At 34.6% G+C, this 17,766-nt stretch overlaps 2 protein-coding genes across 2 annotated transcripts; both read left to right on the forward strand.

The window, feature by feature from the left end:
• The first annotated feature begins 6,720 nt into the window (after positions 1 to 6,720).
• LOC139862540 (uncharacterized) lies at positions 6,721 to 9,984 on the forward strand. The gene is made up of 3 exons (XM_071851155.1): positions 6,721 to 7,299; positions 8,467 to 8,683; positions 9,186 to 9,984. The coding sequence occupies exons 1-3, from the start codon at positions 7,051 to 7,053 to the stop codon at positions 9,659 to 9,661; spliced, it is 942 nt and encodes a 313-aa protein (XP_071707256.1). The 5' UTR covers positions 6,721 to 7,050; the 3' UTR covers positions 9,662 to 9,984.
• A 1,527-nt stretch (positions 9,985 to 11,511) lies between these two features.
• LOC139862710 (glucan endo-1,3-beta-glucosidase-like) lies at positions 11,512 to 13,996 on the forward strand. Its single transcript, XM_071851334.1, has 3 exons — positions 11,512 to 12,274; positions 12,382 to 12,730; positions 13,474 to 13,996. Exons 1-3 carry the CDS (start codon positions 11,589 to 11,591, stop codon positions 13,753 to 13,755), a joined length of 1,317 nt encoding a protein of 438 aa, XP_071707435.1. The 5' UTR covers positions 11,512 to 11,588; the 3' UTR covers positions 13,756 to 13,996.
• The last annotated feature ends 3,770 nt before the right edge of the window (positions 13,997 to 17,766 follow it).

Genomic DNA, 17,766 nt, shown 5'->3' on the forward strand with positions numbered 1-17,766 from the left:
AAGTGGGACTATGATCTCACCTTGAGTGCAAGAGTGTAGTAGTACTTCAACAAGTAAATGTGCAAAGAACAATGCTAGTCTTGACCTAAACAAATAGGTTGTATCAATAATGGTAAACACGGTTGGTCAAAGATGCTCAATTAGCCCTATGGCTCGTTACGACTCAATTATATAGCATGTGAATCACGTTGTCAAGTTTCATGCATAATACAAGTATAAAAGCAAATTCAGAACGATTGCATACGTATTTGGTTAAGTTTGACTAAAAGTCAAACTTGGTCAAAGTCAAAGTCAACGAAAAAGTCAACGTGTTAGGGTCGGGTCTCGGACAATTTTTCTAAGCTTAGAAATCATATATAAGCATGTTGGCCAAGTTTCATGCCAATCGGAGGTGCGTAGCATAGTTAGAATTCAAATGAAAGTTGAAAAGTGAACAACCATCTGCCCACGCTTTGAGCCGCGCCGCGGCTGGAAGACCCGCCCGCGGGCTAACACTAGTTTTGAAGGTCGAGAATTTTGATGATTTCATACATCTGAGTTAATGTTAAGCCGCGCCGCGGGCTAAAGCATGACAGGATACCTGTGCAGTTTTTAAGTGTAGGCTCGAACCAAACTCCAAACGAACGTAACTTATGAACCGTAAACATTCAAAACATGTATCTTATATCGTTGGAAAGGTAATTTAACAAGGAATACAACTAAACACATTTCATGAATCAAATCCATCATTAACAACAATGAAAACCTCAATAAATGATCGTTAAATGTTCAAAATCGAAGTTTCAAGTTCACAAAATGCATTTTAAGTTTCGGGAATCCAATTCACACATATGATATGCCGTTTTGAAGGTAATGAAACATGCATTACGACTAAACACTTACAATTAACATTTCATGGCATTCAAGCATCAAAAAGTTCATCTCAAGAACGATCAAACCCTAATCAAGAATCACAAAATCATTAATCATGTTTTTGAAGTTTTACAAATCAACCTACACATCAAAATGAAGCTAGTGATACTACACAATTTAACAACATTTAATCTTCCAAAATCAAAGATTAAGCAAACCCATTTTCAAGTATTCAAACTAGTTACTCAAAACAACAAATCGAATAAACAAAACATATATTCATGTTATACACGAGCCATAGACACTAATTAACACTTTTATAATTCAAAAACATCAAGAACACCAATTCTAGTGATTTTAGAAAGTTACCCAAATGAGATGAAATTGGTATCAAGTTGTAGAGGATGAAGAGAAGATTCCAAATATGTAATTTGTTTTGATGTTTGCTTCTTGATCCGGATTTAGATGATGAATGAATGAATTTGGTAAATGTGTGTGTGTTCTTGCTAGAAAGAAAGAGAGAGAGATGGAGATGATTGAATGGTGGTGATTGGGGTGGACTAGTTGACCTAGTCAACTAGTTTGCCCCGTGTCAACTTTAGTCCCTCGAGTTTAAAAGCGGGTATGTGATTTAACCGAACGAATATTTTAAATATGCGAGAGTAAACGGGAGTTGTTATAATTAAATAACGAAAATATTAAGAACGTTAGCTAACGAAGGATACGAATCTATATACGGAAGATATTATTTAAAATAAAAAGACGGACGTTAAAAATAATTTAACGGAAAAAAATGCGGGATGTTACATTAGGAATCACATTCGAATGAAGTTGTCCAGTATTAAAGTTAGAAATTCTAAGAATGTCCAATTGGTTGCCAAACTGTGTGAGTTGCAGATTGTTGGGGCTAGTTTCCAGATGATTTAGCTTGGATGTTGTTTTGTTGTATTTGGGTCGTATTTGCATTGTATTTCCTGTTTTTGGGTTAGGCAATCCCCTGCCCTGGTTTGTATTGTTGATTTATTTTAGTGCTTGCCTTTGGAAAAAAAAAAAACGTGCGATGATGAAGACGATTTAAGATGATGATGATGATGATTGCAGATCCAAAAACATAGTTCCTTTATACATCTGATGTTTTTTTGGTTAATGGAAAAGAAATATGTAAAATGACGAAACTACCCTCACATGCTTCGCACATGATTACACTTAACGTCTGAATTGACAGAAAGTAAACGGGAGGACGAGGGATGTAGAATTGTGATACATTAGGGATAAGGGATGCAAAAAAAAAAAAAGGACATGAAGTCAAAATTGATGTAAAGTTCAGGGACGAGTAATGAAATTTTGTCTTCGTATTTCAACAACTACTCCATATTTCATAAGACATAAAACATAAAAGAGAATAATCATGCATGGTTGAGAAATAGCCAATGAACCATACAAATCAGTTTTGCCACATGATCAAAGATTCACGATCTACAATCTCTTTTATCTCACAAGGAACATCCAAATACTCCATGTACCTCTATTTGCTTCTCAATACGAAGGATAATTTATTCCTTTACAGATGTTGAAGCATGTGGTTTAAGTGTATTTTATTTTTTATTTTTTTACGAAATTTAAGTCGCACGTAAGGTGTTTGATGTAATGTCTGAAAGAAAACATTGATTATGGCATGCAGGCGGGAGCAAGAGGCACCTTGCGTCCCCGGGGAGCAAGGGAGCAAGAGGCACCTTGCGTCCTTGAGTCCACCGAGGAGCAATGTCGCAAAGTGGCATCTTGCGCCCTTGCGCCTTGCGCGGACAAATTGTCAAATTTTTTATTTTTTTTTAATAGGTTCTGAGTCAAACACGTAAGAAAAAGTGGACATTTAGGTGACAATCCCATATTTATTTTGCAAGAATCTTGACGATACATTGTAACAATACATAACCACTAAATAGTATAAATCAATCCTTAAATTGTTAGTGCATATTTGAATTCATAGTTCTATGAACATTATTGTATAACTTAGTCGTGTAACTTTGAACTAGGTTTGTGACTATTGAATCGTTGTTATTACTCGTGAATGAATTAATCGATAGTTAAACTGACCTGACAGTCGATCGACTGTGTGAGACAGTCGACCAACTAAAGACACTGTCGGTCGACAGTGTAAGGTTGGTGTAAGTTGATCAACGATCGACTAAACCAGATAGTCGACCGACTGTCTCTGCAAACATTATATATACGTTATTTGTGTTTCATTTTTAGCTTACGCATTCCACATACCCTAATCGACCCAAACTGAGTTGCAATCGTAACCTACCTCCAACCCACCAAATTACATCGTCTAGGCACCATTCTAATCTAGATATAGGTATGGGTTTGGGTATTTCGGCCCTGAGAACAAACCGTAATTCGATTAACACTTTGTCTATTATTTTCCGCCTTTAGATCGAGTCAAGACTAGTTCTAATAAGATCCTTATTCTTCGCCTACATAAATTAATCCTACTGAAGCCATCAAAGCCTAGAATATTTATATTATTGGTGGTATATTGAGTTGTTAAGGCCACTCCCTATCGTAACTAAACTATTCATCCTCTTAACCTTCTACATCAGCGCCACATCAACACCAATATCCTATAACTAACTCATAACTAAACACTCCCTATCATGGCTAAAATAATACTCCTCTTAATATACAACGTACAAGCAATAAAGCATCAAGTCCAACAATAAAAAGCCACCGGGACCCACAATTCCTATAACTAACTAAACACATCCGTTAAATTCATGGTGAGTGCGGGTAACTAATGCGGGTAACTAAGCCGTGCCTATGGTTCATTACGGGTAACTACGGGTAATGAGCAGGTAATGACGGATAACTAACCCATAGGGAGTGATCTAATAATGGAGATTAAGTTCATGCCAGTACCGAGTATATCTTTGTAGCTAACGTTTGTACTTTACTATTAAAAAATTTATGTGTTTCAGTAAAAGTACAAATAGCATAAAATAATATATAAGTATTTCTCAAGCCATAAATTGATATAATTATTTATACGTTATTTGTGTTTCATTTTTAGCTTACGCATTCCACATACCCTAATCGACCCAAACTGAGATGCAATCGTAACCTACCTCCAACCCACCAAATTACATCGTCTAGGCACCATTCTAATCTAGATATAGGTATGGGTTTGGGTATTTCGGCCCTGAGAACAAACCGTAATTCGATTAACACTTTGTCTATTATTTTCCGCCTTTAGATCGAGTCAAGACTAGTTCTAATAAGATCCTTATTCTTCGCCTACATAAATTAATCCTACTGAAGCCATCAAAGCCTAGAATATTTATATTATTGGTGGTATATTGAGTTGTTAAGGCCACTCCCCATCGTAACTAAACTATTCATCCTCTTAACCTTCTACATCAGCGCCACATCAACACCAATATCCTATAACTAACTCATAACTAAACACTCCCTATCATGGCTAAAACAATACTCCTCTTAATATACAATATACAAGCAATAAAGCATCAAGTCCAACAATAAAAAGCCACCGGGACCCACAATTCCTATAACTAACTAAACACATCCGTTAAATTCATGGTGAGTGCGGGTAACTAATGCGGGTAACTAAGCCGTGCCTATGGTTCATTACGGGTAACTACGGGTAATGAGCAGGTAATGACGGATAACTAACCCATAGGGAGTGATCTAATAATGGAGATTAAGTTCATGCCAGTACCGAGTATATCTTTGTAGCTAACGTTTGTACTTTACTATTAAAAAATTTATGTGTTTCAGTAAAAGTACAAATAGCATAAAATAATATATAAGTATTTCTCAAGCCATAAATTGATATAATTATTTTTTTTTTCGAAAATAACGAATACTCAATTAATAGGTTATGGGTATTGCTATATCAATTAATAGTATTATGTTTTAAACAATAATATATTATGTAGTATATTATGTATCATAGTAATTGCAAACTAACAATTTGCGTTGTTAACAGCTTTAATTAATTTTACATATACATCCATTTTCCATATTTATTTTAAATTATTCAAACCATAAAAACTTTGTTTTATACTCCAGCATAGTACGTTTCATATGACACTATGGGGTGTTAATATGTTAATGATTGAATTGTGTGCTGTCTGATTTTGTTTGCATTATTATCGTTATATATATATATATATATATATATATATATATATATATATATATATATATATATATATATATATATATGATAATGATATGATACTCCGTATAATAATTATCATACTTTGATATATGGTATGGATAGAGTTTTTTAAAGTGTTATTTTAAGTTTAGTACTTATATTATTATCATTATTATCATTAGTATTACTGTATTAGTATTCCATTATTTTATTATACTACTAGTACTAGTATGAATATAAAATAATTGCAATAAGTGAGAACATCACATGATTTACAAATAGTCATTAAAAGCATCCAACGGAATGGGGTGGTGTTGTCACTGTTGTGTGCAAACGCGGTGACCCTCTCAATCACGTCATCTCTCCGCTCTTATCGTTTACTTTTCCGTCTAATACCGTCATCTGCAAATTGTCTCTTTTGTCCTCCTGCTTTTACTACAATTTTGTTTGTATTTTTGAACATTGTTTACGACCAAAATGTATTACAGTAATTAGTTTTGGTGTATGGTTTTTGAACAATTAAATGACGATATTCTCATATAGTAACCGTAGCTTCACATCTTCTAACTAATTGCTTTCGTTGTTGTATGAAGATCTCATGGATGAATAACTCGTATTTTATGATTTTAATTGCATAACTAAAATTACGATTATTACAATAACTTTTTCTATTTGGAGTATTTAAAACTATGTTTTCAAAAATATACACGTAGGAGTATAAATGAAAGATACATCACGTGCGAATTAGGTTTATTAACAAACAAGTGAAATGATATTACTAAACATCTCATGAAATGAAATTTTAAAAATACAGAGAAAACTCATTATGATAAATGAAATTTTTTAGTGAGAGACTGAGAGACCTAAGGGCGGTCTTTAAGCCGTTCAAACATGCATTACACAATTGTAAACATACCACCTCCATGTATCACTTTTTTATACATATATTTATTTCTTAAGGGAAATGATAATGACAACTTTAAGGGTTATCATTGAGTGAATAGGAAATGCAATAAATCTTGTACTTTGATAAACATTAATCACCTCTATGAAAATAATTACTCTAAATACCACCAATTTTGCAATATTTTAATTTTTAATGATAACCCTAAGAGTTGTTATTACCATTTTCCTTTTCTTAATGACAATCTTTTTGTCATTACAAAAATTCATAATAAGTTATCAAAACCTATCAAGTTATAAATTAGTTGAGACTTTTAATCCTTAAAAAATATAGGTACCAAATACTCGTAAATTGAGATGACAAAATAACCCCAAAATGGAATATACTCGTAATTTTGTGTCTAAGATACGTAATTCACCTAAAACGTCCACTTAACTAGGTCCAAATTCACGCAAAATCCTCCGACAAAAGCCCTTTTTAGTCATTTCACATTCCACCCAAATCCTCTTTATATCAAACTTTCCCCCATTTTTCGTTCTCCATCATCTCTGTCTCCGTGGGTTGAATCATTTCATTTTGATTTCATTGTATTCAAAATAACCCAACAAACCGCTTCCCAATTTCTCTCAGTTTTGTTCCTTTTGATCTCTTTAATTAAATATAATTTATAATTTATATAATTTATTACGGAGTAATAACTATTGAATCCCAAACAGTTTTTTCCATTCTAAATCCATCAATTATTTGAATATAATTCGTTTCAATTTAAATTTTGTAAGAACAAACAACAAGAATATCGAAAGATTGGATTTTTTTTCTTCTTTTGAGTAATTAATAATACAATTATATTCCGATACCCTTTTTTCTGATTTTACACTTTGAGGGAATTTGATTTGTGGTTTATGTGTTTTTTATTGGCTTTTATCAATCTGTATTTCTATAATTGAGGGTTTTTGGGTGTTGATATTATTAATATTTGAAAAAGATTGAAACTTTATAACTGGGTGTTTGATCATATGAAAAAAGGTGGGATTTTTTGAATGTTTGAATAGTAAAATTTGAATTTTGATTAAAGTTAAAATTGTGGTTGGTTTGGGTTGCCCGGTGGCGGAGTATGGATTGTAGAGTCTGCGCAGCAACTGGGGACCCGTGGTTGATGATGGTTGGAAGTGGTTCCGCCGCCGCCGGCGGTGGTGGTGGTGGGTTGTTGGGTGGTGCATTTAGTCATGAAAGTGAACATGATTTGGCAGCAATGGTTAGTGATTTTTTGGAAAATGGAAGTAGTTGTGGTGGTGATTCAAGGTGTAGTAGTGACAGCGATTCAAGTTTTTGTGAACTTGCTCATCTTTCCGACAAGATTTCGGTATCATTCTGTCTTTATATATTCAATAATAATTATCATTATCTTATTATACACACTTTTCAATCAATTATTGTTATTGTGTGTTACTATCAAGTTTTTCTTCTTCTTCAAGTTATGGCTATTCAATCATAGTTCTTGCAGTTGCAGAATGTTGTTTAGGCCCCATATTTTTTCTGGCATTTTAAAGTCTTTGTGGATGTGGAATGATTGAAATTTTTATAAAAGATGTCAATTTTGTTGAATGAACCTTTTATTCCCCATGGTTTGTTCTGAAATAGCAATTGCTATAACTGTTAGAGTATGTCGAGTTTTAGTATCATCTTAATTTAAATTAGTTTAGGTCCATTATATTGGAAAATCGTAATTTTTCATTGTAAAATTAGAAGGTGAATTAGAAGGTGAGACATGAATGATATTGCCTGTTTGAAACAGGGTATTTTGTTATTATTTCAGGAGCCATCATGTAAACTTATGTCAATTAGGTGTTTTGAAAAGAAAAAAAAAAAAAAAAGGTGAAATTGTGTAACTCGTGATTAAAAGGACATGCGGTTGAGATTGAACCCATGACCGTTGTTTTATGCTTATGTTGGATATCGTAATTTATGTATGATCTTCCTAGTGGATCTAGGAAAATCTTTATATTTCAATATTCCTTTTAAGATAAGTAATTATAGCTATTTGCCTTTAAGCAGGGTCGAAACATAGTAAGGCCAGGGAGGGGCGTCTGCCCCCCTAAAATTTGAGTTTTGTGTATTGTATATCTCATATGTATATGATAGTTTTAAAATATATGTACTCACAATGGGATACGTTGGTTGAAGAGTCTTTAAGTGCTGCCATTGTTGTCCACTTTTTTATTTCTTTTCCAACTTTAATTAGTTAGGAATATTGAAAAATTTATGTAGCATTTATTTTTTCTATCATAAAAAGCAACAATAATTTCGAAGTGCTTCCGCTTGTTTATAAAATAGTTTAAGCTCCAGGGTCAATTTGTGTTAAGATATCGGATTTAAGCTCTCGGGTCGACTTGTTTAGGATATTGGTTTTAGCGTCAATCTTTAATTACATTTTTGTCTTAATGAAGTGATTTGTATTTTTGTTGTGATACACTTGTTATTAAAACTTACAAAGGCCTTTCTTTGATGATTAATTTGCTCGTTCATGTAGCATTACAAAGTTTTGCCGGATCAACATGGGATTGACATTCTGTCGCTCGTAAACTCGCTCATCTTATCTATTAACATGTCGGACCTTGAGTTTATCAAATGCGGTTCATGCAAAGTTAGTTGCATACGGTTTTCTCTGGTCAAACTTTTGAGGCGGTCTGGTTATGACGCTGCTGTCTGCGTATCAAAGTGGCAGGGCACCGGAAAAGTTCCCGGAGGTGATCTTTGACCTAAATTTTATAATTTAAGTATTTTAACTTCAATAGCCGGTCGAGTCGGGTGTTGAGTAGACGTTGACTAACGTTGACTTTTAGTAATATATATGTAACATATTTAGATATTTTACACATAAATATATCAAACGTAAATATTTCAAATATATGTATAGAGCATAAAATACGTGTATAAAAATGTTAGCATTTTGACTTTTTTGAATAAAGACATTTTAACCTAACTTTGGCCAAGTTTGACTTTGACCGGCTGGACTTTAACCGACTTTGACTTGACTTTTTAGCGTTGACAGACTATTTAGACGTTTTTGACGAAACGGGACGGGCTAGTCATTAAACCTACTAGTCGGCTGAGACGCTTTTACAAAAATGGCCATTTTGGCTTAAAGCTATTTTGTTTTGTTGACCAGATCGATGCTCTATCTAATAATTTTATCGTGTAATGTTTATCTACATTTTTGTTAACTATACAAATTTTGCATTAACGCAGGAGATCATGAATACATTGACATAGTCAACTACAACGGTTCGCCAAACTCTGACCGTTTAATCATTGACATTGACTTTAGAAGTCACTTTGAAATCGCTAGAGCCGTTCCTTCCTACAATCGGATACTAAAATCGCTTCCGATCGTTTACGTTGGTTCACTCGCGAAACTAAAACAGTTTCTTCAAGTAATGGTTGAAGCCGCTAAATCTTCGCTTAAACAAAACTCAATGCCGCTTCCTCCGTGGAGATCGCTCGCGTATCTTCAATCGAAATGGAACTCTCAGTATCAAAGACACATTCTTCCTGATTTAGAAACCGTTTCTGATCACCCGTTTGTTTCGGAACATAAACGTTGTGCTGGACACTTGAATCGAATTAAAACTTTGATACAGTTTGAAATGGAAAGTGATAGGAACCATTTGAAGAAAGTTTCGGGTCGGATGAAAGTTGATAGGTGGAGGCTAAGAACACTATGAGATGTGAAGAGTTTTTTACGGTTAAATAACTGATAACGAATAATGAAATCCCGTCAAGATCGATGCTTCTTTTTTATGGCAATCAGAGATCCTGTTGGGGTGGTATACTTGTTTGATAGAGTTTTGTGAGTTTCTAATTTCATCATTTGATGATAATCTGATCCTCAGTGTTTTGTAATGTGGATCATAAGAAGTTTTGGTTTGTTTTTTCTTTTATTTAATTTTAAATTTGTTTCTTAATCCGTAAGTTTTCTGTTTGTTGAGAGGCTATAAGGAGATTTATTTGAAGGTTTTATACTCATTACTTTACAGGTGTAAGAATTTATTACAGTATATGAATACATAATACATAACTTTGATTATTGAATATGTTAGTTCATTTGGATTATTACTATAGAATGCGATTACACCTGTCATCTCGTCTTCTTCTTCTTAACCAAAATAGAGAACATAAAAATTGCAGCTTTTAGTCTTTTGAGAAATCACGCTTGTAGTCTTGTGAGAAATCGCTCTCCGTTGACCGTTTTGTAGATTTTTTTTTCCGATTTTTCTGATTTTTTCCGTTGACCGTTTTTGTGGCTGATTTAGGGCTCTAGAACACGGCAAGCATTTGAAAAGGAGACTTGGCGAGTTATCGGCCGAGTTAGCCGATTTCTGCAACACTTCCTACAAGATACAATTTGATCAAGCGCGTTGTGATGATAGATTCCTATAGTTTTCCTTTTTGCCATTGCTCTCAAAAGGATATGGATCACTTATTTACAAGTTGTAGATATATTTCACCACTTTGGAAAGGACTTTTTGATTGGTGGTAAATTTCGGATCCAATCTCATAGGTGTTACAAATGCCTATAGCTCTGCTAACTACTGCTTCGGTTCTAAGGAGATTATGAAGGCATGTTTGGATTCGAGGTACGTGTTACTTTGATCAATATGGAATCGCAGAAACAGACTTGTACATTGCCTAGGGGACGGGAGGAATATGGTTAACTATGGCATGTTGTGGCAAATGTAAATCGGCTGCACATCTTAACTGTGTCTTTTATCAAGTCAACAAACTCACCTTGTAAAAATATATGTGTAACATTTCTACCGAATACTTGTGTAAGATGTCGCAGATTGAGATGCCGCAGATTGACAGATTTAAATCCCGAGATTCACAAAAGTTGTGAACTCCTAACGTAGAAGAGTACTTCTGAGCTATTAGGTGATTGATTGGTTGGCCTATTTATACAAAATCTTTTTTTTTAACGGCTATTTCGATATCGAATACTCTCATTTATCACCCATACACGCGTTAGGAGAAACTTCACACACCATTGCTGTATTGGGTACCCAGTGTGCTTTGGATTAAATCGAGTAGCTTAGGGCACACATTTATTTGCCACAACAGAATCCTTAAGAATATCTCCACTGCGTCAACTACCACTTAAATCCAACTAGAGCTTATACCATTCATACAATGAATATTTATACAAAATCATACTAATATCGATAGACTTGTCACCTACATATTGGCAACAGCAAACTTCCATCGTGTTATTTACATAAATAAATGAAACGTTCTACGTAGTATGCCATCGACATCATATGCCATCGACATATGTCATCGACATCATATGCCATCAACATCATATGCCCATTGTATGACAACACAACAAGTAGCTTTAATAAATTACTGTATCTATTTATTTAATATTTTGTCTTTCTCATCTTAAAATTCCACACTTGTCTCAGTTTCCTATTAAAACCTACACATACCACAACTTTTAGATCTCTAAATCTTTTTTGCTATTAAAAAAATCTAATCCAGCCGTTAGAATCATACACATATTTTAAGTCGAGAATTTGCTTTTGACCTTAAAAAACCGACTTTCAACCAAACACTTTACACAGTTTGACAGAAACAATCCACAAACAAAACCTCATGACAAAAACACGAAACTACCAGTTTCTCCAAACCCTCATCTTTCTCATCATCCTACCGGCCGTACTTTCCATCGGTGTCAACTACGGCACTCTCGGCGACAACCTCCCACCGCCGTCTCAAGTCGCCCACTTCCTTAAAACCCGGACCAACATCGACAGCGTCAAAATATTCGACGTCAACACAACAATCATCAAAGCATTCGCTAACACCAACATCTTAGTCTCCGTTACCGTTCCTAACGGCGACATCCCATCTTTAACGGACCAACGTAACGCCCGCCGTTGGATCGATGCTAACATCAAACCCTTTTACCCAGCAACTAAAATTCATTACATATGTGTTGGAACTGAAGTGCTTCATTGGGGCCCACAAACACTTATTGATAGTTTAGTTCCAGCTATGAAAGTGCTTAAAGCTGCACTTGTGGAAGAAGGGTTTAACGAAATTAAGATCTCGAGTCCGCATTCGTTGGGTATTTTGCTTTCGTCGGATCCACCAAGTAATGCTTCGTTCCGACCCGGTTGGGATGTGGGTACTTTGGCTCCGATGCTTCAGTTTTTGAATGAAACTAAAGCCGGGTTTATGGTTAACCCGTATACGTATTTCGGGTGGTCTCCGGCGAATGCTAATTTTTGTCTTTTTAAACCCAATGCTGGATTATTCGATAAAAACACCGGAATAACGTAAGTTTTATTTTTATTTTTTTCCATTTTTAGCTAAAAACGATAACTTTTACACATGGATAGAATAAAGTTTATTAATTTACATTTATTGGTGGGTTAAACTAAAGGTACACGAATCAATTTGATCAATTAATGGACGCCGTACACGTGTCAATGAAGAAACTGGGTTACCCAGATGTGGATATCGTGGTCGCGGAAACGGGGTGGCCATCAGGTGGTGACCCGGTAAACGTGCACGCAAATCCTATAAATGCGGCGGCCTATATTGGTGGGTTGATAAAGAAAGTTAGTTCCGGTGACGGAACGCCGTTAATGCCTGGACGGAAGTTTGAGACGTATATTTTTGCTCTGTTTAATGAGAATTTGAAAGGGCCGTCGTTGGATGAGAAGAATTTCGGGTTATTCCGACCCGATTTTACTCAAGTTTACAACGTCGGGATCTTGCACGCGCCATTGGTAATTTTTTTTCTCTGACATTAGTTTGACTATTGTTGACTTCTAACGTGTTCAAATGGTATTTGATTGATAAACGTTTAACTGCACAGTCGCCCATAGCACCGAAAGTTGGGATACCCATGTGCCATTGTCTAATTTTTATTTTTTAACAAATTATTTTTAAAATTTACGGAATGATTAGTAATCATTTTGTCTTAATTAATGACACGATTATAGTATCATATATCATCCTAATTACGTATATTATTCTAATTAGATATATATATATATATATATACTCCCTCTGTCCCTATATTATTGTCCACTATTTCATTTTGGGATGTCCCAAATTAATTGTTCACTTCCATAAATAGAAAGGAAAGAAGATATTTCATTGGTGGATTTGGAGAGAGAAAATATTTCATTGGTTGTTAGTGTTATTTCCTAAAACTGTGTGTTTTTTGTCTGGTAATAATAAATATGGGACGGAGGGAGTGTGTGTATATATATATATATATATATATATATATATATATATATATATATATATATATATATATATAAAGATTTTGATTCGTATCTAAGAGAGAACAGTTGTAATATGATTTTCTATGTATATGTATATTGTATAGCAATGAGACATTTATTTTTATATTTTAGTTTATCAGAACAAACCAAGTGCAAAAATGCTATTCGAAAGATGAATTTTTGACAATTTAATGTCAAATACACTTGGTAAATCTTTTTTTTTTTTTTTTTTTCAGGCTCCTTCTCCATCGCCCATGTCTAACGCCGCTAATGGACCATCATCATCTGCCGATGCACCATCATCGTCTGCGGGTCCCTGGGACGATGCGCCTTTCTTTAACAAAACAACTCCTTTTACGGGTTCACCAGGACAAGCTCCACCATCTGCATCTACCACCAATGGCCCGTCCGTAAATGCAAATGTTCGCAATTCATCTTTAGGTGCTACTGCAACGGATGCCATTTTTGCTACCAGGCTTGTAGTGTTCGTCATATTAGTCATGACTTTGTTGGTGTAGATCTCTCTCACTTTATTACGATTACAATGCATAATCCCACGAACTTAAAAGAGAACCTAGTTTATTCATACCCGATATTTTTTTTGGCCTATTAGGATATTGCGGTTTATTACACTTCTAGAAAACACTTGAGATGTAGTCATAACTTTTTTGAGACTCTGAGGTCGATGTATTATGTAGTCATCAATCCCTGTAGACATTATTGTTATGATTATTTATTATAAACCAGCATTATGTGGTCTCGCTGTTCATTGATTGTCATTTTTGGGGTGGTCATTGGTTAAGTTTTTGGGCAGTGATATGTAAACAATTTTTTTTTGTTATGTACACCATTAACATAGAGAAAATTACCTAGATAGACACATTGAAACTTCTCTCTCACATATAAACGTTGTCAGACATATTTTTTCAAGAGTAGACATTGACATTTCGAAAATAACTCGGTCAACCTTTGCGCATCGCAAAAAATCCTTTAAACCAATTAAAAATCCCCACGTGGCTACCATACTCGCGTATCGCGTAATTCTTGTCTCGGAAATCACAAATCTCGCGAAATTATGTCTCGGAACAACCGGTTAGGGTTAATCGCGAAAACCCTCTCGAAATTTGAGGAGATTACCTAGATAGACACATTGAAACTTCTCTCACATATAAACGTTGTCAGACATATTTTTTCAAGAGTAGACATTGACTTCTCGAAAATAACTCGGTCAACCCTCGCGCATCGCGAAAAATCCTTTAAACCAATTAAAAATCCCCACGTGGCTACCATACTCGCGTATCGCGTAATTCTTGTCTCTAAAATCACAAATCTCGCGAAATTATGTCTCGGAACAACCGGTTAGGGTTGATCGCGAAAACCCTCTCGAAATTTGTAATAATTCGCGAAATTTGTGTCTCGATCTGAGGGCTAGTCGCGAAAACACATTTCTATGCCAGAACAGTTGCATAAGTCGTGAAAACCTTCTCGAAAACAACAATCATCGCAAAAATTTGAATTATTTCGAGAGATTGTTTTACTCAATGCACCACCGATAGTTGTGTTCTTTGACTGTTAGCGTTTCATTCAATTAGTTTCATACACCGCAACTACCTTCACCTTCTCCATCGCCACCGCCACCATACACCACCTACATCATCACCATCGTTAACCATCGCCACCAATAAAGGTATATGTTGATTATATCTTAGTTTTTGTTTCATATTGAAATTTCGGTGATTGTTTTTTGATGAATTTTATTGTTACTTTCATAGTCTTAAACATGATTGTTGTTTAATTGCTAGTGATGCACGATTGTAGATCTGAGTTTCATTGTAGATCTGATTCGCATTGAATTTATACCCTTTTTTACTATGTAAGAATTGAATCTGCACGAGTCCTTTAATGTTTATGTATAAGTTTTGATGTTATGTGATACCAAACACATTTGAAGATTGTTGAAGTTTAACGCTAACTTTTCAGTAACCTTTAGTACTAGCGAACATACTACTTAGACCATTCGTAATGGTAGGGGGCGTGAGTTGGGGGCGTGGGTTGCTTTTTGATGACTAGGACGTGTGGGTGGTTTGAGTGAAGTAGTGGTGGTGTGGGTTTGCGGTGTGGGTTAGTGGAAAGCTGATGTGGCATTTTATTTTTTATTTTTCTGTTTTATTATTAATATTTTCAAATTTAATTTTTAAAATTAAAAAATAAACGGATTTAAAATCCGACAGTTATTTTTTTTTCCTTTCAAAAACGGATACTTTTTCACGTATAAATACACCCACTAACCCAATTCATTTCACACACTTCACTTCTCAACTCAAAATCAAAACACTTCCAATCAGTGAAAATGAATACAATTCCCCCAATGATTGTTGCATACGATGTTCATTACGGGGGTGATTTCCGTAATCATATGAAGGTCTACAAGTCTGGCAAAAAAAATTCATTCGAAGGAATCGATATCCGTGACGTTGGTTTAGACGATCTGCTAGCCTTTCTGAAGGCAAATGTACCGTGTGAATACACGGATGTGTTGTTTTTTGAAGACGATTATGATGATGAGATGGAGGCAAGCTATCTCTGTACCTATGATCAATGGTACGGGATAAAAGATACCATTGAAGATCGTGGTAACCGCATTACTCTGTATGTGGTTCTTGAAGATGAAGAAACGTTGGGTTGGCGTTACATCGATGAAGCAGCCGAAGAAGAAAAAGAAGAACCGGTGGCTCGAGAGTACGACACAGATGGTCGTTTTTTTGATGAACTCTACTGAATTCATCGATGTTTGTGTTGTGTTTTAAGATCTTATATTGTATTTCAGTTTAATGTAGTTCTTGTTTAAAAAATGTAACCGTTTGTGTGTTGAATAAAAGTGATGTTTAAAAATAATATTACATTACTCAATAAGTAAACACAAAGAACATTAATTTAAATTACCGAAATTAAAAATTACATAATTTAAAAATCTTAACCGAAACTAGAAATACATAACAAATTACTCAATAATATTAGCGGTACGAAAGTAAGGTGATAAGTTCCAAACGTGCTCGGTTAAATCTGCCTCTAACTGTTTGTGAACTTGCTTATCTCTTATTTCCTTAACCATTGCATCTCGATCCCTCAAATCCCTGTGTAACCGTCATGGTGGGTTCCGTTGTATCATTCTTTCTTCTTTCTTCCCAATAACAAACCCGTTATTTTCTTGTTGTGAAGATTGTTTGATTTTGGATTAATTTGATACAGTTTTTATGGTGTTGAGGTATGGAAGCATGGAGTGTGTTTATATAGGAGGGTAAAAAATCACTGTTGCACCCCCTGGACCCACAACCTCTCCCTCAAAATTGCACGTGTTTTGTTATTTTCTAGTTTACCCGTTTTTACTTTTATCCCAATTACCTTTTAATATCTTCATAGACTTACTTTACATTTACAACAATATTTTGTTCCTTAGGCACAAATGAGGTAAAGTCGCTGAAGCACCGACTTATAGATCAATGACTTCAAAACAGAATATCGTAAGTTTCTTATAACTACATTTTATGGTAAATATTATAGTATATATTTAGTTGTAGCTTAATTGTTATCTTTTTTTTTCCAGGGAAAATACTATTATGCGGATGTTGTAATAAAGTCTAAGATCAACATTGTGTGTAAAATAAATAGGTTATTTAGGTTATATAGGTTTAGATGTCGGCAGATATTTAATGAGACATGTTTTGGACAATTTTTGTGGGTTGACTGTAAATTCGGAGAACCTTCGTTGATACATTTTATGATTTCCAACTTAGTTGATGTTAATTATAAGACGGAGGGCTTGATTTTTGAGGTTGCCGGGAAGAAACTATTTTTTGGCCTGAAGGAATTCATGTTAATTACTGGTTTGGAATTTGGGAAATTGCCTATAGTATCTGGAACAGGTTGCGGACCTTTAAGAACTCGGGTATTCGCATTTGTGGACAAAAAACAATATGTACTTGGGTCTCATCTTTTGTATGCTTTCGAACATCATCACAATTACACAGATTTGGATGTTGTTCGAATTTGTTTGTTATTGCTTTTAGTTCACGGTTTTATTGAATCTGATGCTAATTATGTTGTTGATGATGAGTTACTAAGACTAGTTGAGGATTTTGATGCCTGGAATAGTTTTCCATGGGGTAGCTATGTTTGGCATCACACTTTTAAACAGCTCTCTCAATGTCCAAGACGTGCGGTAACATTTTTTCCTGAACGTCCTGTTGAGAATCCAGTGTATGGTCTTCAAGGTTTCATCCCTGCTTTTAAGGTTAATTGTTGTTATAGTATTAATTACTCATACTTAAATTATTATAGATAATTAAATAAATTATTTTGTTTATGTCGAAAAATAGATATGGATTTTTGAAGTGCTGCCGTATCTAAGTGAATATTCGATAAAGGAGCGATGCTTGGAGCGTTATGATGACCCGAAAAATTTCGACTAATTTAAACCAATTCTCTATATGATTTAATATTATGTAAATATATATATATATATATATATA

The sequence above is a fragment of the Rutidosis leptorrhynchoides genome, chromosome 8, assembly GCF_046630445.1.
Source record: "Rutidosis leptorrhynchoides isolate AG116_Rl617_1_P2 chromosome 8, CSIRO_AGI_Rlap_v1, whole genome shotgun sequence".
Taxonomy (NCBI): domain Eukaryota; kingdom Viridiplantae; phylum Streptophyta; class Magnoliopsida; order Asterales; family Asteraceae; genus Rutidosis; species Rutidosis leptorrhynchoides.

Excerpts from the sequence above, each read along its gene's own strand:
- LOC139862540 (XM_071851155.1), top strand. The coding sequence starts at position 7,051 with ATGGATTGTAGAGTCTGCGCAGCAACTGGGGACCCGTGGTTGATGATG. Across the intron at positions 7,300-8,466 it reads ATCTTTCCGACAAGATTTCG|CATTACAAAGTTTTGCCGGA; the intron begins GTATCATTCTGT and ends TCGTTCATGTAG. Across the intron at positions 8,684-9,185 it reads CACCGGAAAAGTTCCCGGAG|GAGATCATGAATACATTGAC; the intron begins GTGATCTTTGAC and ends GCATTAACGCAG.
- LOC139862710 (XM_071851334.1), top strand. The coding sequence starts at position 11,589 with ATGACAAAAACACGAAACTACCAGTTTCTCCAAACCCTCATCTTTCTC. Across the intron at positions 12,275-12,381 it reads GATAAAAACACCGGAATAAC|GTACACGAATCAATTTGATC; the intron begins GTAAGTTTTATT and ends GTTAAACTAAAG. Across the intron at positions 12,731-13,473 it reads GGATCTTGCACGCGCCATTG|GCTCCTTCTCCATCGCCCAT; the intron begins GTAATTTTTTTT and ends TTTTTTTTTCAG.